Genomic DNA, 25,424 nt, shown 5'->3' on the forward strand with positions numbered 1-25,424 from the left:
ATAATATTAATGTAAAACGATGACATCTGCAAAAGTATAAAAGTGTTTAAAAACATTGTATTTATTTATACGAAACAGCGTATTTCCATACTGAAGAGAACGTATATCGTATATTCCGTTAAGTACATACTTTGGTTAATTACAACTGCCTTAACCCCGACTCCTAGATCCGCGTCTGTCATTATTGCAGAGTTGGCTAAGTTTTAGTTGTTAATTTTGCTGCGTGGATCATCGTAAAACCCGCCTTTGTTCTGTCTCCCAGTTAACACGACAGTTGTAAAAAAGATTATTCGCAATAAGAGTAAAATAAATTTTACTGTTTAGGCAATAAAGTGAAAAATCGCTTTCAAAATTGTATGTAGAGGATGCAGTTTGTTTTGTTATCAAACAAAAACGGTGGTTTGTAAACTTTTGCAAATTAAAGATTATACTAATTAATTAAATTAAATTAATTTATTTTTACATATCAATTTATAATTGTGTGAATATATATAATAATAATATATTTATTTATGTCTCCTCACAAATAACTTAAATTTACATATAGGTATTTAGGAATGTGTGAATATATAAGATTGATTTATATTTAATTTTTATTTAAAAGTGTAGTATATTATGTGATTGTGATGCCTATTATATTATTGACGTTTGTTGGCAAAAATCATGACTTTCCATAAGGTGGACCGTCAGCTTGATTCTATGTTACATAAAAAAATTAGTCTAGAAAGATAGTAAAGCGAATTTCCGTAAAATAATTTAAAATACCTAAAATACATTGGCTGATAAATTATTTGTGTGTCATATTTGTGCCAACAAATAAATAACATCAAATAAAATACTGTTAATAAAATTCCCCTTTGAGTTCCTTTATTTTAATATGGATTCGACAATAAGTATTATGTAAATATATAATGATAATTACAACAACCATGAGCACATGTGTCAACTTGCATTAATTGAATTAAGCGATCAGCCAATGAAATGGGACCGTTGCTGACCATTGGTCCATTGACACTTATAAATGATTCATGGCGACGAATATTTATGTGCCATTTGTGTTTGAAATCAATAATTCAGTGTAACTTTTGTTACTTGTACGTGTGGTAATACAATACGTCACCACTTCTATTATTTCTCGGGATATTTTTTTAAGAGCTGATCAAAGAAACAAATATACCGATGATAGAAAAAGAAACTCGAGTTAAAACATTTTTATAATACTCAGAAAGAGGGGGGGGGGGAGGGATTGGTAGTAATGCGGACTACCAGTCGCATTGCTAGCAATATACCCTGTCAGATCGACCTTCACGTGGTCCCACCCGTCTTTTTATTCTCGCCTATCATTCCTTTATGGAGCTCCGCTAGCGTATACCATTAGCACAAGCGGGATATATTCCATTATTTACTATTAAAAAAACACTCTGAATGGTAAGTAAGCTGACAACCCACTTAATGGAAACTAGTTCATGTCCTCTATTTTATTTCAGCCGATAACTCTCCATTGTTGAATATAAGCCTTCCCCATAAGGGGAGTTTTACCAGTAGTTGTCAAGCTTGGCAGGCGGATTGGCAACCGCAGTTAGGTTTTTAGAGATGTTTTAAAAAGGATGCTGTTGCCCATCCCTCGCCTTTCCTAAGTCGACTCTTACGACACCCAAGGGAAAGTAAGGAGTATTCTATTCTAATGCCCTCTATTGGGGGGAAACGAATTGTTAGTGATGGAGACAGAATCCCACTGCTAGCAATATACCCAACCAGGTCGACCTCCTCGCGGTTCCCCCTGGAAACTATCATGGTTAATTCCTGATGAATTCATCATGATAGGCTAACTGGCCTGTTTTCATTCTCATCTATCACCCATAACTGGTGCTCGTAGCATAGCGTCAGCGTATCCCGTTAGCGCAGGCGGGTTTACCATACCATTTTCATCCATAAAAAAAATGCCCTCTATTGACGTGAAAGTAAAATGGATATGGGAATGGAATGCTCGTGAACAAATCATGTGTGCCATTCCTGAAACGTACAGTCTTATGACTCTATATCCTGTAATTTCACTACTATATCCCTTAGTCTTTAAGTTGACATACAGTTATACAAGCACAGCCGCTTAATAGTATAAACACGGGTGGGGCATAGATAATTAAGCGTAGGACTTTCGCATAAGGTTTCTTTTTGGTAAACATTCTGTATCACGCTGATTGGCCAGCATTGTAATTGTAAGATTGGCTATTAAGCAAGCTATATACTGGCTGGCAGCAGATTTCAGTATGAAAACATAATCCTTTCAAATAAATACTTCATAACTAATAAAGAAATAGGTAAGTAATAAAAGAATTAGGAGTGAAAATAAAGTAATCATATTATCCATTTATAGGTTATATTTCTTTCAGGATAGGTAGAGAGACTTTACTAATATTTGTTCTGGGTTGTACCCTCAGATGTTGGTTGCTCGACTCCTTATAATACAAGATATCCTGGCTTCAAGACCAGAAAATTGTTATTGTTGTTTTTTTTTATACCACTGAGGTGGTAAATAAGCATACGACCCATCTGATGGTAAGTGGTTACCGTAGCCTATGAAAACCTGCAATACCAGAGGTGTTACGCGTGCACTGCCGATCCTGTAGAAACCTCTTTACCCCCTTTTTGAAGAACCCCATGCTGTAGGCTCTTAGGAAAACCTCGGCAAGGAGCTCATTCCATAATTTGAATGTTTGTGGAAAGAAACATCTCTAAAACTGCACAGTATGTGTGGCACTTATTTCAATGTAAATTTTTTTAAATTAAAAATGATTTTTTTAATGTAAAAAAGTAAGAAATAAGTGCCACATCCATTCCATTGTCCTTTTATTTATAATTGTTACGTAATATTATCATTTTCTCGTTAATAAAGGCGTCCCAACAATATATAATAGAAGCATTCTGCTCAAGCTCAAGTTGACTCCATTAAGTGTGATTAAGTAAATTCTCCCACGTCGTATATCTTTTCGAACGCGCACACCCCATAGAGTTACGAAATATCGGACGCGACCAAGGAGAAATAATCCACTGGAATAAATTAAAATTAATGAGATTAAAAGAGCCCACGGCAAGTCGCCTACGGTCTTGCCCTAACTGAATTTAAATTACTTTCTCACCTCTTCTGAAGTGCATAATGGCATTAAAATTGAAATTATTAACACCGAGCCTGAGCGCAGACTTTGTGTTTGTTTCACTTGATTTATTGCTCGCTGTCTTTTTTAATTGTTTATTTTTAATTTTACAATGTTATTTTTTTCTATTATTTAATTAAATTTCTATTATTTTTTAAATTAATATGTAGAAATATTTATAATTTACATTTACCGAGAAAAAAAGATAAACTTATTAAAGAAAAATATTCTCTAATGAAATTATTTTATTTATGAGCATTACTCATAAAATGTCTAATGCAATAATAATTAGAAAATAAAGTGTAATATTACTCGTATATATATAATTTAAATTTATCGAGAGAAAAAGGTGTATTAAATATACAACAATTAAAATTCTCCGAAGCTTTTTCGCCAATTTCATTTAGTTAAATTCGAAAAGGCAGTATCCATTTATGTTCTTTACAGCTTGCTTAGACAATAAAATTACATGCAAAGTACTAGTAGATGCGATATCTATTCAAATTAATGTCTATGGTCATGCTCCTACGATTATTATTTGCATATTAATTTTATGACATAGTATTATACGTATCATATGTAATCCATAAATTTATCATGGTATAATCTTGTGTAGTTAAGCGACATCGTGACCTAATGATCTACCAACAACATACTACGGGTTAATGTCACATAACTCACACTGTTACAATTATGATGCCATAAGCTTTGGTTTCGATTATTCTGCAATGCTGTGGTTTTAACTATACGTAGTGTTATATTATTTATCACCACATAAACTATCAACTATCCTTAATATTTTCATGTCTTTAGAAGGTATAATTTTTAATATACTTATGCCTATTTAAGTTCCATCAAATAAATATTAATATAGTTATTATTTAATTACAATTATAGATACTTCTAAATTATTGTTACAAATTTTAATGAAAGGACTCCGCCAATTTCGTGTGCGTGGAACCATATATCGTATTTTCTTGGAAATTTCCAACTTCTTTGAAAACTTCTGTCTAAAATTCCGAGTACTGTTATAGTTCATTCATTCGTTTCACTCAGTTGTATTTCTAAAATTAAATAATTTTTAATTTTTGAAAGTATAAAATAATTTAATTACTTAAATTATAAATGAACATGTTTTTATGGTTCTATTCTTCAAAAAAAAAAAAAATAGGAATGAAAAATATGGATTTCTACCAGAAAGAGAAGAATATTTGTTTTTTGTTATAATCTTTTATGTATAGAAATCTATAATATAATATAATAGATTATAATATAATATATCGATAAACATACTTGATAATTTTCATGTACCAGTAGAGAATAATTTTTGAAAATAATGCAGGTGCGCTCTATGAGCTTATTCAAAATTTTGATGAAATTAACATTTAGTCGCCTTCAGTTTGCCGCCGACTTATCATATTGTGGGGGCTAAACTTGCTCTTGCTTCAACTTTCATTAAGATGTGCAAATTAAATTCGTCCTCGAGACGATTTTTAATAACGCCCATTCTCTCTTAATTAAATTAAATTATAGGTGATGTTAAAAGATGCATTAAACGGGAAGAAAAGTGGAACAAAAAAAAATTAAATTGGAAAATTCGTGAAGATAAATTATGAGACAAGTACCATGACATCTGTTTAACAAAACAAACAGAAAAAGAATCGCAAAGAGAATTAAAAAAAAAGATATTAAAATTATTGAACACGCTACTTAAATTACTTGGAATTTGTTTTTTTTTTTATTTCGAGAAATGCTTATATAGTAATATTTTATTAACAGTTTTAAGCAATATTTTCAAATTATAAAAATGCGTTTATATATATATATATATATATATATATATATATATATATATATATATATATATATATATATATATATATATATATATATATATATATATATATATATATATGTTATTTTATCATTTCAATATAGAGATAATGAATAAATAAAAAAGTCGTTTTTGGAATATCCAATGAATATTAATAATAATAACTTCACTATTTAAATGCCATAAAGATTGACTGGTAGAGAATGCCTCAAGCATTAAGTTCGCTTTTATACCACATTTCAGTGGCTTATAAAGTTAAAATAAATAAATAAATAATTTGTTCCAATCACTACTTCGGTGAAGTTAATCTTCACGTTTTTATATTCATAATTTTTTTTTATTATATTAACATATTTTTTATTATATAAAATCATTAAATTAACAAACTTGGATATATATTATATAAAAACTCTTCAATATAGGTACTGCAGTTATACAATATAGTGTAATACGTTTCGAACTCGAATAATTACTGCAGGGTGAGATTACAAAGGAACATTCGTAAACTGATAAAATATACCCGAGGGCTTAATAGTTTATATTACCTATTCTATCGTGGGTACATATGGTTTAGAAACAATACTGCTAGGTGTTTATATCAAGTTTTCGAACTTGTGCCCCTGGCTAGAGAGGTAAAAACTACATGGTTCGATATTAAGGGAATTAGAAATACTGGAAGTGAATGCAATACTTTATATTTTTTTTTATGCAACTTAGAATGGCAAAGAAGCTGACAGCCTACCTGATGGAAAGTGGTAACCGTGGTCTATAGACATTAGCAGTACCATGGACATAACAGAGTATACTGTTTCACCCATGACACCTCCTATGCGTTGCCATTCCTGAGGACTCAGGTGTTATTTCTCTGTACCATGTAAATTCGCGGCCATATCCCACCCTTCAAACCGAACACAGCCATGCAAACACAACTGCTTCACGGTTGAAATACAAATTGGACAGAGGTGTCCAAGCAATCGACTTTTTTTACAAAGTTCCCTATGGTAATGCAATGCCTATAATAAAAAAAAAAGAAAAAGACTAGGAATAAATTAGAAACTCATATTTAGATATCTATTTCTGTCTTACTCGTATTTTTATCTACAAGAAATGTTCGATTGTATACAAAGAATATATGTAAAGAACTTATAGTGTATAGAGGTGTAATAATAATAACAATTCTTAGGAATAGACGTTATCCATCCGACGTCAGCTTATTTGCCATTTCAAATTGCATAAAAAAAGATTGTGCTTCGTAAAAAAAGAAATCTTTAGCAATGTCAGAATTTTTTTAAAAAGAATAAAACGTATCATCAGTAACGAAATTTGAGAAAAGCGAAATTTTGATCTGCATAATAATGGTAGTATACGGATATAACATATTAATACATAAAAATACAATTTTTACATGCTGACAATAATTAACAGAATATTAAGGGAATTTTTGATTCATTAGGCAACACCTTTTTTTTTCAATTTATGTTCAAATATATCGCACGTATCTAAGTTTAAAATTAGTAATTATTTTAAATTAATTTACTTAAACATTGTTTAATTTCTAAAAAAAGTAATGATCCTTCGAGCCGGATTTAAATCAGTGACTTGATTTCCGATCTTGGATTGCGATTTTACTTTTTAAAATCGCAGCTAGGTTTTATGTCACTGCGACATCCACTTTATTCAGTTCATGAAGAACATTAAATATTCATTATATCCTCAATTCTACACAAACTGCTCGATTTCATTAACACGTTGTATATCTACGTTGAAGGGGCTTAACATGAGTGTTGTTAGTAGGATTAACTAAACCGATAGCTAAGCCGCAACAACTAAGAGCGTAATTACGGTGCCCAATCGACTGAGAAGATTTTTATCACGTATAATACAAATGCTTTACGGGTCGCGTGGGCCTTTAATTGGGTTATCTTTGAGGCTCTGTAATGAAGGTGACGAATTTTGCTCGGACTGACAAGGGAAAGGTCTCTTGTGACGAACAAATCTGAACAATGTTCCCCTATCGTTTTCATAGTGGAGTGGCGTGAACGATCGCCGGTTCTTTAGCCGGATAAGATTAGAAACAATATTTAACTTGTGAACGATGAGAGTGAAGTAGGAAGATATAATAATGAGAGGCACCTGAGTGAAATGGGATACATGAAAAGCTGATATAAACAGTAAAGTTACATTTATAATTTTTTTTTTCATATGAACACACTCACGTTTATTCATTTTCACTTTTTTCACATAATTGGTTTGCCTTGTTTAGATTCTTTATTTGACATCGTATGACATGTACAAGTACATTCAAGTATTTTTACATTATCTATATATCCTCTGTACTGTGTTATAAAGAGCTATTAGTTTTCCTTAATAAATAAATTAAGATACATATAGATGAACTAAAAGCGGAATTCATATATGCTTTCATATATTTTTCATTCTAAAGCAGTTTGTAAACGTGGCTAGAGTCTTAGGTTATAGAATCCTATTCACGCGTGTTCGATATTCGCTCATCTATAATTCTGCTGTTTCAGCTGCACAGCTGTGCAGCGCAGCTGTATTGATATGGCAGTTTCAGTGTGAAAGAAAATTACGGAGTACGGGGGAATTTAGGGGGAGGGGGTCTCTAGTCTTTAAGAATCATGAATGACAACGAATCTCTATCATGGGCATCATAGCGTATTTTATGATAGCCAAGGTGATTTCCATATTTATAGGTGTATATGAAGAAATATTTAAAAGTTGACCGTTAACTTGCAAGTTATAAGAAACGCCCATGACAAGTAAATTTTTCATAAATTTGTTATGTATTTTTTCTTACAGTCAGTTCTTGAGTTGCATATGTATTATCGTCTCAAATTTGAGTTCTTCTTAATATTCTTATTGATGAAGCCTTGAATTTCTTAAAATAAGAATTGTAGCATAGATAAAAATTAAGATTGCCTTTCAGAAAAAAAAAACTGACTTCAGTTGTGGTAAATATAGTTATTCTTATTTCAAATAATAAACTACTAAACAGATTTTGTTAAAATTTCTATGCATGCGACCAATTTATAAATATATTCTTATAGATTAAAGAGAATATTTCAAATCAGTGTATAACTGACGGAGTTATGAGGTAACAAATATAAAAAAAATACAACTAAATTAAAAATCTCCTTTTTTTTGAAGTAGGTTGAAAATACGGCAAAATTACTGTCTAATGCTGTGACATAATACAATGACGGACGAAGGTTAAACGCGCCAGTAGGGGGAGAAAGAAACGTTTAATAAAGTTCGGACATTATTCGAGATAATGCTCCAAATCCCAACTCTTTATTAACTTTTGTCTGTTCTGGCGTTTCCTGGGAAGCACGCGGCTCGATCTCGCATACACGTAGGCTAGGCTTTGCTACTAATCCATACATTTTGATTAAACTACCCTCGCTATGAAAAATTCTTTGTGTATTTTTAGGTAAACGGCGTTGGTTTATTGAGAGTATTTTGAAACCAATTTCAAAAGAAGAAGGTTGTTAATTCGTTTGTATTTTATAGCAATTATGTTTCTTCTGAACCTAATTTGATAATTCTTTTAACAAGGCTAAGATTTCTGTATTGGACTTCGGTATTAGTCAAAAATTTATTTGGTGATAATGAAAGATGCCGTTTTTGTAAGTGAAGCAAAATACTGTTAAATGCAAAGCAAACTTAATTACTGACAATATTAGAATTATGAGCATAGAATGCAAGACACACAATTCTTCATGCGAAATACTAATACATACATTCTAAAATATCACGATATATCTCGTACTTTACATACATACATACATATCTGTCACGCCTGTCTCCCATTAGGGTAGCCAGAAACAATGAAGCGCCAAATGTTTCGATTCAAACAAACCTCTTTCGCTTCTTCCACATTCATCAATCTTTTCATACACGCTCGCCGGTTATGGGTACTTTTAATTTGGCCCTTCTTCAGCACGTCGCCAATTTGGTCGACATAAGTCCGTCTAGGGCGGCTCCTACCAACATCTCCATTCATTCTTGCTCGATAAATCTCTTTCGTAATTCTTCTTTCATCCATCCTCTCCAATCTCGTACTTTATCAATACGAAATGTACCCAGAACTTGGTGTAATCGAAATCACAGTTTTTTTGCGGATTTAAATTGTATGTATTAATATTAATGAGAATATTATTAATACATAGTAGTAGTATAGTAGTAGTATAGAATGGGCAATCTATCCCGTGAATGTCGTAAGAGGCGACTAAGGGGAATTAATATTCGAGGGGTGGGCAGCAGGAACCCTTTTAAAATATCAGCAAAAGCCAAACTGCGGTTGCCGATCTACCTGTCAAGTTTGGGAACTATTGGCAAAAATCCTTGAATGGAAGGCATTCAGCAGTGTATATTTAACGGCCGACATGATGATGATACCTTACATTATGGATAAACAGGTTTCTAAATAGGCACAATCCGAATGATTATATAATAAAAAAAATAAAATGCTGTAACATTAAACAAAGCAGCATTAATGGAAGTCAAACATTCGATATCACGCCAACACATTAATAATAAATTTCATTGTTCCTCAAAGATAAATTAAAAGAGAAAAAAAAATACGTAGTTTTTCTTCGTTTGTGTTTAACAGAATGTCGGAGTAAATTGGTATCATTAGACTCTGTCTCATGAACGTTTGATGGATGTGAAGATCCAATTTAGATTATGTTGATGGAGGATTGTCTGACTGCACACTTTGTAAGTCACCTTTCATATTACACATCAGTGAAATATATAGACTTAAATTGAAGTAGGTATCTACGTCACTTATCTACTTTGATATCCGTTCAGAAGAATTTTTATTATAATAAAAATAATTCTTTATTTGGTACAAAAAACATTGGCTACGTTATTATTGAAAAACAATGATATCCGTAGAAGTATGAAAACTGTGTGGCGAATACCAACGGCCTCCTCCTTGTTGCAGGACTTCAAAACAAACCAAGTAAGATGTGCAGAATGTAACAAACATTCACCATATCAGCTGTCTACTGTCCAGCGCTGAACATAAGCCTGCTCAAAAAGGGAGGGTTTGCTAGTAGTTGCTACGCTTGGCAGGCGGACTGGAAGTTCAGCTTTGGAGATGTATTAAGAAGGACGCTACTGTTCATCTCTAGACTATTAAGACTATTAAGTTCCCTTAGTTGCCTATTACGACATCGACGGGAAAGGAAGGGGTGACCTATTCTATCCCAGGACTTATAACCAAGGATAACTTAATTTTGCATAGTAATAATATATTGGATATAAATTGTATTCATGTTACTGTAGTAACATTAATGAAGACAAATTATTTTTCATACTAACTTAATAATCCCACTATTAGTTTCTTCTGGTTTTCTTCTCGTAAGAGAAGAAATAAATAGTAAATACCTATTAATCTATTATATTGAACAATCGTGTACAACAAACGAGGTTAATGCTTTAAGAGAACACTAAACACACTCGTACTTAGGTTAGTAATTTTTGTTTAGAGATTTATTATAAATTAATATAATAAAATATGATACAAATAAACTTACCATGCATCTTGTCATTCAGTAACGTATATCTGGGATTGGAATTGACGTCCAGTGGTAGCGAGTTCAACAACCACTTGACCTTCGGGGTGGGGTTGCCGGTGGCCTGGCAGGGAAGTGTGGCAGTGTGGCCAACTTCCACAACCATGGTCGTTGGCGGAGGCGCGATGCTCGGGAAACCAGGAGGGACTTTATCAGCTGCAAAGAAAAAGAAACTGTTAAAATCAATTCCATTAATGCCTTTGTCTTATTTCAGTAAATAGAATACTTTATTTTCTTTGAATAGGTGATATTCAGCTAATATTAATCATGTAAACTATATAAATATAGTTTTTTTAATGTAAGTTATTAATTTTTAATTTATAATATATAATAAAATATTCTCTTACATACTATGTCATAACAATTAATAAAAAATGTATAATTGGAAATAAATACATTATAAAAACATGATTATAATATTGATAAACGTAATTTGCTTTTACAGCATATTTCAAATATTTTTGGATTATTTTATAAGACGATTCCCAATTAATTCTCAAGTTAATAATTATAATTTTTGATTTTTTCTAAAGTCAACTCTTTATTTTATCAAGTTTAATTGAAACCCTTACAAGATACGAAAATGAGACCGCCCTAAAAAAACTTGGTGGCATACGGTTATGGCAGAAGGGAATCGCATAGGGAAGACATGGAGTGAGCTGAAACGAATAGTAAAAGATCGATGTGAATGGAGGATCACTGGGGACGCCCTCTGTCCCATCTAGGGGACGCAGGAAATTAAAGAAGATAAGGATAAAGAAGATATTTTTATTTTCGGCAATGTTACGCAATTACGTCGAAAATTCTGAATCGTTTAAATAAATCATTTTGTTTCCGGTGGGGTTTATTCCCCTGTTGATCTCATATTAATTTTGTGATGACTGAAGTCCTTTTCTATTGTGAAATAAAATAAATATTTGTTCGTTATAAATTCAAACATTTTCAAAAGAATGTATCTGCCTATTCTTCTGTGTATATTTTTAGTTTTAAAATAAGAACAGTATATTACTATTCCATATTAATTTTGTCACGATAAAAAATATTTTTTGTGTTGAAAAATATGTAAATTTAAGAAATGATAAAAAAAAAATCAATGTATGTTAATTATGCCGTTTTATTAGTCAAATAATAAATATTTATGTAATCGTACAACCGCTTCTGATACGAAGACATCTCTCAGTTTACCGCAAAACATTAATCCCTTAGCATTACCTTGTAAACGATCATAAAACATGACGTAAACAATTTATACATTAATTCCAATGGAAAATTGTGTACCCGTCATTCGTTACAGCCAGGTGAAGTTACCGCCAAAGTTAATGTCCTTTGTAGAACAATTCTAGCTTCGCGAATTGAAGCGGAAATATCTGGTTGAAATCTTAAAACGCCCGTAAAATTTCAAATAGTGAAATGTTAATTCGCTAAATGAAATTCTCCCCCGCTTTTCGGCCAAACTGAACGAAATTTGATTAAGTTACAAGGCTGACATTATTTCTTGGGGATTTTGTATTTGACTGGTCTCGTTACAGTACAGTGTGCCCGAGTGAGACAGACTAATTATAAGTAGGTTCAGGCGGTGAGATTGCTTCGTGAACTTTTAGATGCGAATGAAATTCATTGCCTTGTAAAACTCCGCGATTAATTGAATAAACGGAGGGGTTTGGTCTGTTTGAAAATTAGCTAATTTGAAGTATTGTGAACAATACTGTAACTGTTGTAGGTACTGTGTGTACATTGTTCAATTTCGAGTAACTTTAAATGCTTTACGTTCGAACTGTTTCGGACATTTTACTATGAAAGCACCTGGAAATTCTATTTCTAAAATGTAATGTTAAATAATAAAATGAAAACAATATGTTTTTAATTAATAATTTCAAAAAAAAATAAATATTTATTGTTATTTATTGTTGTAATATATTAAAACATAATTATATCTCTTCACAGAAATTGTTTTAAACAAATGTGACCTTATTATGATGTTAACTATAACTTAAATATACAATTTACATAACATGAATTAAAATTAATATACCGTTTATACGGTACATTAATTTTTTTTATTAATTTGTAATTAATCTCTATTTATTTAACAAAGACAATATTAAAATCGTATGAAATTAAAATTAAAATTAATTTTCTAGAAGAAATGAGATGGCGGGTAATGAGATCAATAATATATAGACAATCTTCTTATAAATACCTCAATAAAAATACACCATCTTCTTCATTCTAAATGTCGTATATTTTATCATACAAACAAACAATGTATTATATTTTCCAATATTATTATTTTTAGACATTCGTACTTCTTGTTAAGACACTGGAAATTATATAACGAACACTGAAAAAAACGATGCGTTAACCAATAACAGTATCTAGCAGTTTTTTGAGACATTTTTGAGACATTTTGCTCCATCTAGATATAATATAATCTACGTGGTTAATAGTACAAATATATATTAAATAGAGTACATTATTTAAACGAGAACCATCCCGTATTTCGATATAACTGGCTACTAATAGTACAAGTTAAGGACTTGTTACGAGAAATTCCAAGATTCCCTTTGGGTTTTACTCGTTTACATTAATAATAATTATACCTACATTGAGCGGGTACACCGTTGCGGACTTGCTAATGATTTATACAGAACACGTGATATTATTTAATCTGTGTTTCAGAGTAGTGATGTGCCGAGTTTGGCACACTCGAGTACAGACTCGAAACCGAATAGGTATTCTGGTAATCGCTAATTCAATATACAAATTTAGGATATTTATTTATTTAATATTTGAATAAAGATTTCAAGTACTTACGATACTCGTACATTAGTCGTGTGTTTTATATGTTTTTGTTTCATTATTTCAATTAAAAACGCAATAAAATATTAAATAATTGAGATTTTATTACTTTAATTAAAAGTAAGTTTTAAAAATGAAATGAAAAAGTACTCGAATACATGTATCAGTTTTTGCGTTTGTTCGAGTCAAATTCGAGTGTCAGTCGACTCGAATAAAAATAAAGATAGACTAGGCACATCACTATTTCAGAATACAAAGGTGAATGTTGTTTGAGGCTAATAATTATTTAATTTGCGTTTGGTCGACTCTTGGTATTAATTAATTAAAACTGGATGTGAATGGCGATTACAGAACATATATGTTACCTGTAGTTTGGATAGATCGGAATTTTGGCATCACTAACAATTACCGTTTTTTGAATGGGTAAGACCAGAATGGAAACTTCACGTGTACTATCAGTATACACTGGCGATTACCTGATACCTGAGATTATAGGTGAGAATGAAAGTAGGTCATTTAACCCATCGTGACGAATTTCACAAGAATTATATCACGATAGTTTTTAGGGGGACTGTGAAGAAGTCAACCTGAAGAGATATATTGCTAGCAATGGGGCTATTACACTCAATTGCTAACAATCTCTTTCCTCCACCAATTACCGTTAACAAATTAATATTAAAGTTGATAGTGATGAATAGAAAGCTGTAGTGGAAGCGAAGTAATCAATCTGAAATGTCAGACTTTTTTTATGCAACTTAGAATGACAAACAAGCTGACGGCCCACCTGATGGAAAGTGGTAACCGTCGACTATAGACGTGAGCAGTATCATGGATATAACAGAGTATACTGTTTCGAGATTTTTCGAGTTTGATTATGTCAGACTTAGCATGCACTTTTCAAGTAAAATGATCATTTTTTATAACTAAGCAGACGTCCTGTCTGATGGAAAGTGTTAGGTGTAAGACAATTAGAAAAGCAATTGATAATAATTTCTTTACTCAACGACTTCGACAATGTTATTGATTGTCCATTCCATATTCGTTTTGTCACGATTCTATTAAGTTGATTTTTTTATTGAGTACTCGTATAATAATTTTTCTATGTAATGATATATCTAGTTATCTCTAAATTATAAGGTTTTATATTTAAACCACATCCATGGTGGATCATTAAATCCGATGTATATTGTTTATAATTGTTTACTGTTTATAATTACTCCTCTCTATCCAATGGTTGCCTGGAAGAGATCGCTTTTAGCGATAAGGCTAAATGTTTCAATCGAATCGATTGTGCGTAAAAATGGCTTCTAAACCGTTTATCGATCGATACCATACCGGGAAATTTCATTAAACCGGCAGAAGTGCATAGACAATAATACTTCAATTCTTACAGAAAAGAAATGGCAATATTCTTTCTAAAATAGAAAGCTTTAAAGTACCGGACCAAACAATTATATTATTTGTATCTACGATTCGTATTTACAAATAAGTTTTTGTAGAAAAGGCCATAAATTCATGTGACATTGGATGGGAAATAACTAGGAAATTAGTACCTTATTTTCAGTCATATAAAGCAGCAAATATATTTTTTCAATAAACATATTATCAATGTACAAAATCACATTTTCCGAAATAGGAAATATATGAAATTGGTACACATCTACAGATTACTGACGCATGAGATTTTCCATTCCCGGAGTGAAAGTTGGGAAGCCAAGTCAGATTATACCTCGTAAATTCCGGCAGGCGAGTGTTAAGCGGTCGCTATGGAAACAGAGCATATACGTCAGTGTGCACACAGCCTATTTTATAGCGTACAGAATCCGATTATCGTAGATTGTTTTTGCTACGGAATATCGTAGGAGATTTTGTCATTTTATTGTGGTATAGGTTACAAGAAGTATATAAATTTAAAAAGAAAATCTCATTTTATTTTTTTTCCGTTTCTACTTATTTAAATAAAAAAGAAAAATACAGTCAGCAGAAGTTTCTTTTTTCTAAAATATTATATAATATATATAATACTTTAACTATAATATTTTGGAATACAATACGTAACAAAATAGAAAATTGAAACTGAGGTTCGCTGTTGTGTGTTTTATTTGATTTTGCTATGGTTCTGCTTTATTTGATTCTGAAGAAGACTTGGATGATCACTTCGAAATTCGATTCGAATTACTTCAAAGTCGTTCAAACTCGGGCTTTTGATTTTTCGGGGTCCTCGTAGATCTTTAGAAATTAATATAACTTTTTGTTGTTAATATTATGGACGGGGTAAATGGTATGTCAGTTTATAACTTACACCGCAGCGTAACTCGATTACGCGATAAGTTTTGAGACAATGTCGTGTTGATGTGATATGACAAGACGTTGTTTAGATGTCGCTTATAACATTATAGATACTGAACAAAATTGGAAACGTTACAAGGCAAGAAAAAGAAAGCAAGAAAAGTCAAGTTCGTTTTTATTGTAAAATTATTTCTTTTTTTTTTTACTAATTTTAACTGCTAAAAATCTCCTTTTACATTGTTCCAGCCAGTGTTATCACGCTTGAAATAATTTATTTTATTTCTATACGAATTTACGCTTGGTTATTTGACTATGGCTCGATTAATATTTTTCTACAGTGATATTTTATCATTATAAGTAAAAGAATTTTTATTCTTATTTCTTATATTTTTTAAATCTCGTAAATCATATTTACTATCGTATTATATTTTACATCTGTTATACCTATATGAAGCTTCTATTTTTCTATACGCTATAGTGAACATCAGAAATAACTCCTGTAAATTCAAATTTCGGAAGTTAGATAAAAAGACTAAGTAAAAGATTGCGTGTAAAATTATGTAAATAAAGTCTTTTTTGAGTAGTCGATTGTCTATATCTAACATAACATGAATATAGACAAAATAAAATGTGTAAAACAAATTTGGTAGCAGAGCAGTGTTTTTAATTATTATTTATTTCTATTATTTAAAAAAATATAGACACTACATTGGTAATTAAGAACAATGTAGATTAAACAGATTTTATTCATTAGGTAATTCAAAAAGTAATAACTGCTTATAGCGCGGTTGAAAAGAATAAGCCGTAATAAAAATCTCTCACCTCTGCATTTCAAACTTTTTAAAGGCAATCTGTACTAACTTGCTCTTTGTACAATCTGCTCTAAAACCACAACAATAAGGTCTGAAATTGTTCAGCCTTGTGCGCAGTCAGTGGTGTGCGTACATAAATTTATCGCAAACTTGATATTAATTACGCTGGCAGCCCGAGCACCCGCAAAATTGTAATATATTGTAATATTCGTTACGTATAATGTTGCAGTCACGTCTTCTGATACAAAAGTATTATTTCCTTTTAAGATTTTAATGGTTATGAATATTTCTGTAGTATCGAATCACGTATTAAGTTGCCATTTAATATTAATTCTGATAAATGTTGCCTATTGTTTACATATTGCAAATATTCTCTATAACATGATATTATATAATAAATATATACCTATTATTATTATATACACATGATATATCTAGCCAATGATGCCAAGTTTAAAAAAGTCATACTATTCGTAGTTTGGGTCCCGAACGTCTACCATTAGTATTATATGTTGGCAGTTACACACATGTGTAGGTAGCGGAATTAAACAAAATAATAAAATTATAATCAAATAGACAGAGATACTATTAGTTTAATAAAATTTATAGTAGCATATTTAAGTAGGGGGGAGGGGGGGTTAATAAATATGGACTGCAGAAACCACAGCGTGAAGAAGAAAACAGACTGTTTAGGTATGCGTTTATACATATGTAAATGCAAATCAATATATGTATATTTATATATTGTTATATATGGCTGTGTGGTCCCGGCATAGAATAGGTCATCCCTTCCTTCCCCATGGGTGTTGTAAGAGCCGACTTAAGGAGAGCGAGGAATGGGTAGTAGCATCCCTTTTAAAATATCTCTAAGGCCTGAGTGTGGTTGCCAATCCGCCTGCCAAGCGTGGCAACTACTGGTAAAAACTACAGCAGTTGATAGTTAAAGGCTGATATGATGAGGATGATGATAATATATTTACTCGTACTTAATACATTTTTCGACTGGAAAAACGTTATTTATTTATGTGAAATATACGGATTACGAATAAATAGATACGCCAATTTGCACGCAGATTTTAATTGTACATCAAACATATTAATGTTCGTATCTATATGCTTCCTTTCACACTCAATCTACTACTTTTAACTGACTGACCGTTCCACATAACTTACTTTAGATACGAATTCTTATTATATGTTCCGGGATAAAGGGCTTTGAAATCCGTGACGTCAAATAAAAGAGCTCTTTGACATTAAGCGGAATGAATTCAATAATCTTTCCCGATGGTCGTTTTATCGGATATATGGGATGTTAGATTTGCGGCTGGTTGACGTGTATTGAGCGAAGTGAAGAGCAGATATTTTTTTTTATGTAACAGTGGATAAACCAGTTGGTGGTATATCGCCATAGTCGTAGAATTCTGACGGATCTATACATGTAATCTTTGTCAGATCCGTCAGTATTCTACGACTATGACGATATGGTAACTATCACCACCCATGAGCATCGGCAACATCAGAGGAATTGCAGACAAGCATTCGTTAATTAGTATTTCTCTAGTTAAATAAGATTATAATAAGGAAAAATGTTCCCATTATTCTTATTAGCGGCAATTCTTTAAAAAGTTATTTTATTTACGTAAACACTTGAAGATAAAATACGGAAATATATGTAAAAACAAAAAAAATCCTTTTGAATTTAGAATTTATCATTGGCGTAATTAAGATTATTTTCCAGGTAGACCTGGCCCCTTAATAAGGGAGATATGTATTTTAGACATGTTTTTATTTAGCTAAAAGCTTCGTTCGTGATCCTGGGCTGGATACCAAAGGGTTATGGGGTGGGCACGGCCCACCCGGCCTGTTTTAAATAATAAATACGCCTATGGCATTCATTCTCTGTTGTACACATTTATACATAAACATACAATACATACACACACGCACAAACGTACACACAACCACGCGCGCACACACACACATACACGCACGCATGTACACACACACACACACGCACACACACAGAAACAGAGGCTTTCAACTTTTAATTTTGCGTCGAGGTTTAATAAATACGTTCCTGTAATTACCTCTTCGGACAATATGGCTGACTAATTTTGAAATGGTGATTTTACATCAACGACACGGGCCATAGAAGACATGATAGCATGGACAAAACGAACGGTGGATTAAAAAGGTGACCTTTCAAATTTTAAGCCAGCTAAATACTCACATACATACGGTTTACCTTTTTAATCACAACGAAAATGGGTAAGAAAAGCCCAGAAAGGGATCAAAGAAACTCTTGATATTTACGCAGCCCGCTTAATTACTTTCACCTGTAAAGAAATACAGGTATTCACATACATCTTTAATTAAAATCTTAAAAACACTTCATGTTAGCAATATTAAATGTTATAAATATTATATTACGAAATAATAAATTATAACAAGAAATCTTGTTCTTGTAAAATTATTACAAAGTGTAAATCTTGGAATATAAAAATTATGCTTTGATTTTATATTTTGCAATGTTTCGTTATTAGTTAAATATTTATGTTATCCAGGACTCAGCTTATGAATATTATACAGAGAGAAATAAATTTAAACATTAAACGATGAAATGAAATTATTTGAGGAATTACAATTAAATGAGTCGCGTACAATTATTTTAAATTAAATAAGTCGAAAATCAACAACCCAAGGAAATTTATGAGTATAAATATTTAAAAAAAAATTTTTTTTTTTTTTTAATGGATGATAATGGAATGGTAACCCCACCCGCGCTATCGGTATACACCGGCGGGGCACCAGTGAAGGATGATAGGTGAGGATGAAGCAGGTCAGTTAGACCATCGTGACGAATTCAACAAGAATTGTTCACGATGGTTTCCAGGGGGAACCACGTGGAGGTCGACCTAATAAGGCATATTGCTAGCAATGGGGCTGTCAAACTCCATTGCTAACAATCCCTTTCCCCCCAATAAAAATATTTGCCGTGTGGTCCCGGCATAGAACGGGCCACTCTTTCCTTTCATGTGGCTGTTGTAAGAGGTGATCAAGGGATTTTAATGCTCAAGGGATGGGTAGCAACGTCCCTCTTAAAACATCATCAAAACCTAACTGCGGTTGCCAACTCGCCTGCCAAACATGGCAACTACTGACAAAACCGTCCAATGGGGAAGACCTATGTTATATTTAGAAGAAAACAGATGAAGAGTAACTGGTATTCTGTTACAAATTACACACATATTTCCGAAGAAGATAAGAGTTAAAATATTTTTCCTAGATTACCGTGATTGAATTTTTTATGTAACTTAAAATGGTTAACAAGCTGGTCAACAGCAACATGAGTATCACAAAAAATAATGTTACGTCTGTGGAGTGATACACTTTATGCTTTGGCATTCCTGATTCGTGTTTCTAACGTGAAGCAGTTGTGTTTGCATGGCTGTGTTTCGGGGTTTGAAGGGTGGGATATGGCGTGAATTTACTGGGTACAGAGGAATAACATCCGAGTCCTCAGGAATGGCAACGCATGGTGGGTATCATGGGCGAAACAGTATACTCTGTTATGTCCATGGTACTGCTCATGTCTATAGGCGACGGTTACCACTTTCCATCAGGTGGGCCGTCAGCTTGTTGCCATTCTAAGTTGTATAAAAAAAATCCTGAAGACTAAGGTGTTATGCCTTCGTACCCTAGTTTCACTGCCATATCAAACCGAAACACAGCTTCATGGTAGAAATAATCTAATTCAAAATCAAGGGGGAAAAGGGATTGTTAGTAATAGGGTTTAACAGCTCCCATTGCTAGCAATATACCTTGTCAAGTCGATCTTCACGTAGTCCCCCCTGAAAACCATCGTGTTAAATTCCAGGTGTATTCATCATGATGGGCTATTCATCATCCGTAACTGGTGCCCCTCCAACGTATACCGACAGCGTAGGCAGGGTTACGATTGTATTCGTCTCCATTAAAAAAAAAAAAAAAACAAAAATCTAACGAATCTAAGCTCAATTGCCAAAAATCATTGTACATACTAAAGCCTTAAGGAGACTTGAGAGTGTTTGTGAGTAAGTACACTTAATTCCAATATGAGTTCCAAGATTAATCGAATAACTAATCGGATAACACTCAATATGATCCGACATATTCTAAAACTAAGGCATCCGTCCCCATCTCGCGTATCAAAAGGCATCGGCTTACTTGATCAAGGAATGGAGTAATTCTTCAGAGGCGGAGGGATTTGGGAGCGGCCTCTCCAATTCCCCGGGACATTCGAGTAATATGCTTATTTGCGTAACCCGACTACGGCTTAAGAACCATTGTTGTTATATTGATGAAATATTTTTCGTGTAATATGACACGTATATGAGAATTTAAGAGTGTGCTGATTAAAGCAATTTTGTACAAGACGTCAGCTATGACTTCATCGTATTATCGTATTACGTCATACAGTATGTCGAGAGAAATGCCGACTACCAGCCCATTGCTAGCAATATACTTTGTCAGGTCGACCACATCATGGTCCACTACTGGAAAACATCCTTTCTATTCCAAGTAAATTTATCACGATAGGCTAACTGATTTGCCTTTTTATTCTCACCTATCATCCCTCACTGGTGCCCTGTCAGAGTATACCGTTAGTGTAGACGGGGTTACCATTCAATTATCATCCGTTAAAAAAATAAAACAGATATAACCATGCAAGCATATGCAGTTTCTTGTCGGAGGAAATAAAAGTTGGACAGATAATTCGACTTTATTCTCCTTTATCCAGTTGGACCGTATTAATGGAATAATTTTTATCACTAATTATTTAGGAATGCTCTAATGATAAATTAATTAATCAGTGTTGTTTTTAATGAAAACCATTCAATCGTTTTAGTACTTGTATATGAATAATAAACATGTTCAGAAAGTTTACGAGTTATTCCTCTGTATACTCTTTTATGTCCATGGTACTGCTCATGTCTATCAGCGACGGTTACCACTTTCCATCAGGTGGGCCGTCAGCTCGTTTAGCATATTAAGTTGCTTAAAATTACGTTATTATTTATTAGTTATATTAATTTGAAATGAAAATACTATCTGTTGATATGATATATTAATTTTTTTTACAAATAATTTATTTTCAAATTTCTTTTTATAAAAGATTAATCGTCAATAAAGGTTCAAATAAAGGTTCATTCTGAACAATTGTGCTAACATTATATACTAGTTGTTAATATTATATACTAGTTGTTTTTGCTAATATTTTTATATTTTACCATAGAACATTTTCCCGAAAGAAAAATATCCAATCTTTTCTAATATTACAAATGTTAGTAAGTTTATTTGTTTCTTATAGCTTAAACTGTAACGATGGCTTTAACAATTGTCATAAAACTTATAAATACGTATTATCTCGAATGGGGAAGGATATAGGTTATTTTTTATCCCGTTTAGTAAACATATGCCAATCACGCGGACGAAGTCACGGGTGAAAGCAGTAATAAATAATATAAATATGGTCAAAAAAGAATGTATAAATAAATAAAATAAATAAAAGCTAGTGGTACTATAAAAGTACCAAATTATCACTACATCAAATTCCAGTAGTTTTCAAGTGGCACGTGCACAGACATGATCCACTTACTGTTTTATTATATGTCCTTAAAATAAATATGACAAACCCGCAAACTACAAAAGCTCTCGAGACGGTGACTTCTTAACGCGCTGACAAAAAGCATGTAAAACTAGAATATGAGGCACGGTTCAACCATTACATTGAACGAGAACGTGTGTAAAAGTGCGCGACACGTGTAGCTAGGAAAATCCAGCCATTTGCTATGTTCTCACCTTGCGATGTCGCATTCTGACAGACTAGTGCACTTGCCTGTGCGTATTACTCCATTTATTTATTTAAAGACCAAGATATTTAATTTATTTAAATAACTCGCACAAATTTGTCTTTCAACCGTGAAGCAGTTGTGTTTGCACGGCTGTGTTTCTGTTTGAAGGGTGAATAATATGCCGTAAATTTACAGGGTACAGAAGAAAAACACCTGAATTCTCAGGAATGGCAACGCATAGGAGGTATCATGGGCGAAACAGTATACTTTGTTATGTCCATGGTACTGCTCATGTCTATAGGCGACGGTTACCACTTTCCATCAGGTAGGCGATCAGCTTGTTTGCCATTCTAAGTTGTATAAAAAAAAAAAACTTGCAAAAGAATAGGCATAATACATTAAACTTATAGTTACGTACGCCAATAAATGCCTATTATTTATCAAGATGTATGAGTTTTTTTCTTGAATTAATTATATGTACGATGACATAGAATGAATTATCATCGTTTTATCGAAGAATATATTAATGAATTTTGGCCATTAGACCTGTATTCTAATTGTCGTTTTTCTAGATTTATCCTTTTAAATTTCAGATTTTAAACGAACTGTATTTTGATCCTCTAACTTAATCGGATTTAACAGGCAGGGAATTGTATTTATACGTCCTTCTGTTTATAAAATTGCTTACAAAATTAATACAATGAATATAATAGAAAATAAAAGTTTAATATATTTCAAAATTATTTTTATAATCAGAAATATTAAAAAAAAAACAAAAGAAGATCAAGAAGAAGAACAAAAGAGATAAGGCGTTCAAATGTTAAAAGATATTTTACGTCCTGGTAGGTGTCAAGTTGAATAGTTCACTGTCGTTGTACTGCGACTCAACACTCCAGCAATAGTAAGGTCATCTCACACAATGGTCCGCAGTTGAAATCTCAACAATAACCGTGGAACGGAGCATTTGGGCTCTTGTCAACTTAGGATTACATATCCTTGTGACGGATACCAGTGCTTTGCGAGCGTCGTAACATAACGATGTTTTATATTATACCACATTTTTCATGTTTGCAGTGGATTAGGGGAGTATCTAGTTTTTGGAAGTATTCACCTTTACGTTAAGATGTGAGCAGATTTTAAAGCGCCACTCGGAGAATTATAGTGAACTAGTTTTTAACCGTGTCTTCACCCGCGTCACCGGGATATGTTCATTGACCTATATAAAAAGTATAATACGTCTTTTGCCTTTCCTTTTCCATATAGTACATGTATAACAAATTGTATGTCAAAGTGACAGTTTAAGGAGCTAAAAGGGAACAAACAAACTCATTTTCAAATATAATATTATTTAGTAAGGATATTAACTGTGTATATAATTAAGCGATTTCTAAAGATTTTCCTCTTTATTTCTTGGGTGCATGGTACACTACTCGAGTTAAAAAAGTTATATTGTTTACGTTAAAATATACTGAATACGTTAAAATATATTGTTATAAAATATATTGTATTGTTGTATAATACCTATGCCTGTGACTTCGTTTTTGTAACCGAAACGTTTTAATTGACCGAAATAAAAAATAGCCTCCCTGTGTTTGTTGTTGTTGGAAACTGTCGGAAACTGTTAAAAACGGCAAAAATGCGGTGAGTTCATTGATTTCCTGTTACATATTTATTTAGACATCGAATAAAATAAAAAAAAAATAACAAGTTTTTTTAATAAAAAAACAATATGTCTTTTTCCATAATAAATATTACGGGTAATTTCTATCACAATAAACAAAATGTGTGTGTTTGCATGGCTGTGTTTGTTTGAAGGGTAGGATATGGCAGTGAATTTACAGGGTACAGAAGAATAACACTTGACTCCTCAGAAATGGCTACGAATGGGGGTATTATGGGCGAAACAGTATACCCTGTTATATCCATGGCACTACTTATATCTATAGGCGACGGTTACCACTTTTCATCAGGTGGGCCCGTCAGCTTGTTTACCATTCTAAGTTGCATAAAAAAAAAGAAAATCAATTTCATATTTCTAATATTACAAGACTGTGTTTTACAAAAAAGAACAATTTCAATTGTGGTAAAACAAGTTATTTTAATTTACAATTAAAGATTGTGTACCACAAAAATTCTGACTTCATTTGGAACAAAACCAGTTATTTTTGTCTACATATTAAACCATAGAACCGATTTTGATAAAATTTCTGTGCGACTAATCTATGGAAAAAATAATTATCCAAATATGTTCAGAACTGATAGTTATAAAGTAACAAATATAAAAAAGAAAAAATACAACCGAATTGAGAAATTCCTTCTTTTTGCAGTCGGTTAAACAACTAAACTATTCAATCGATTATGATAAAATTTCTATGAAACCAATTAGTGAGTCATATCATTTTTATCAGGTAAAAAAAGAATTTTTAAATCGGTTTATAACTAACGGAGTTATGAGATAACAAACGTTATACAAAAACATCCGAATCGTGAACCTCCTCTTTGAAGTCGGTTATTAAATATGAATAGTACATTTTCATAAACAGCACCATAATACCGGTTATTTCAAATATTAATCTGAAATATCAAATTCTCAGAATACCAGGACTCTCAGCCATTACACGATTTTACGTTATAAATTAACACTCAATTATTATAGTTTATTAATGAAACAGAATGATAATAATGATAAATGTAAAATTAAAAGGAATTATTTTACAGAGGATTGTACGTATGAGCCAGGTTGACGGAAAGATGACTCACACATCCGTCATACTCGTGAACGGGTACTGCTTGTGGAGACTGACTACTCACGTTTAATACTTATAACTGATTAAAAAAATATATATGACACATTTAAATAAATACTAGGATTTATTCATTTAACGGAATAAAAACTAGCCTATATCCATTCCATACTCGTATAGTAGGTATATTATAAATTTTATGACAATTGCTTAAGCCGTTAAAGTCCTAAGAGGTAAAAAACAAAGTCACATTTATAACAGAGACTGCCTATAGTATTAAGTCCGGTTTTTATACCACATTTTATTGGTCAATAAAGTTTAAATATAATATCAGCTGTGTAGGTCCCGGTATAGAAT

General features: G+C 32.2%; 1 protein-coding gene across 5 annotated transcripts in view; it reads right to left on the reverse strand.

Annotated features, from left to right (window-relative positions):
- LOC113521497 (tyrosine-protein phosphatase Lar) overlaps positions 1 to 25,424 on the reverse strand; it is a 494,469-nt gene that overhangs the window by 53,533 nt on the left and 415,512 nt on the right. For all 5 annotated transcript variants that reach the window (XM_031912897.2, XM_031912899.2, XM_031912896.2 and 2 more), the window contains one exon: positions 10,551 to 10,745. In XM_031912897.2, the coding sequence (XP_031768757.1) occupies positions 10,551 to 10,745 (195 nt within the window). The remainder of the gene's footprint in view (positions 1 to 10,550; positions 10,746 to 25,424) is intronic.

Source organism: Galleria mellonella, unplaced genomic scaffold, assembly GCF_026898425.1.
Source record: "Galleria mellonella isolate WM207_F2 unplaced genomic scaffold, CSIRO_AGI_GalMel_v1 utg19, whole genome shotgun sequence".
NCBI classification, from domain to species: domain Eukaryota; kingdom Metazoa; phylum Arthropoda; class Insecta; order Lepidoptera; family Pyralidae; genus Galleria; species Galleria mellonella.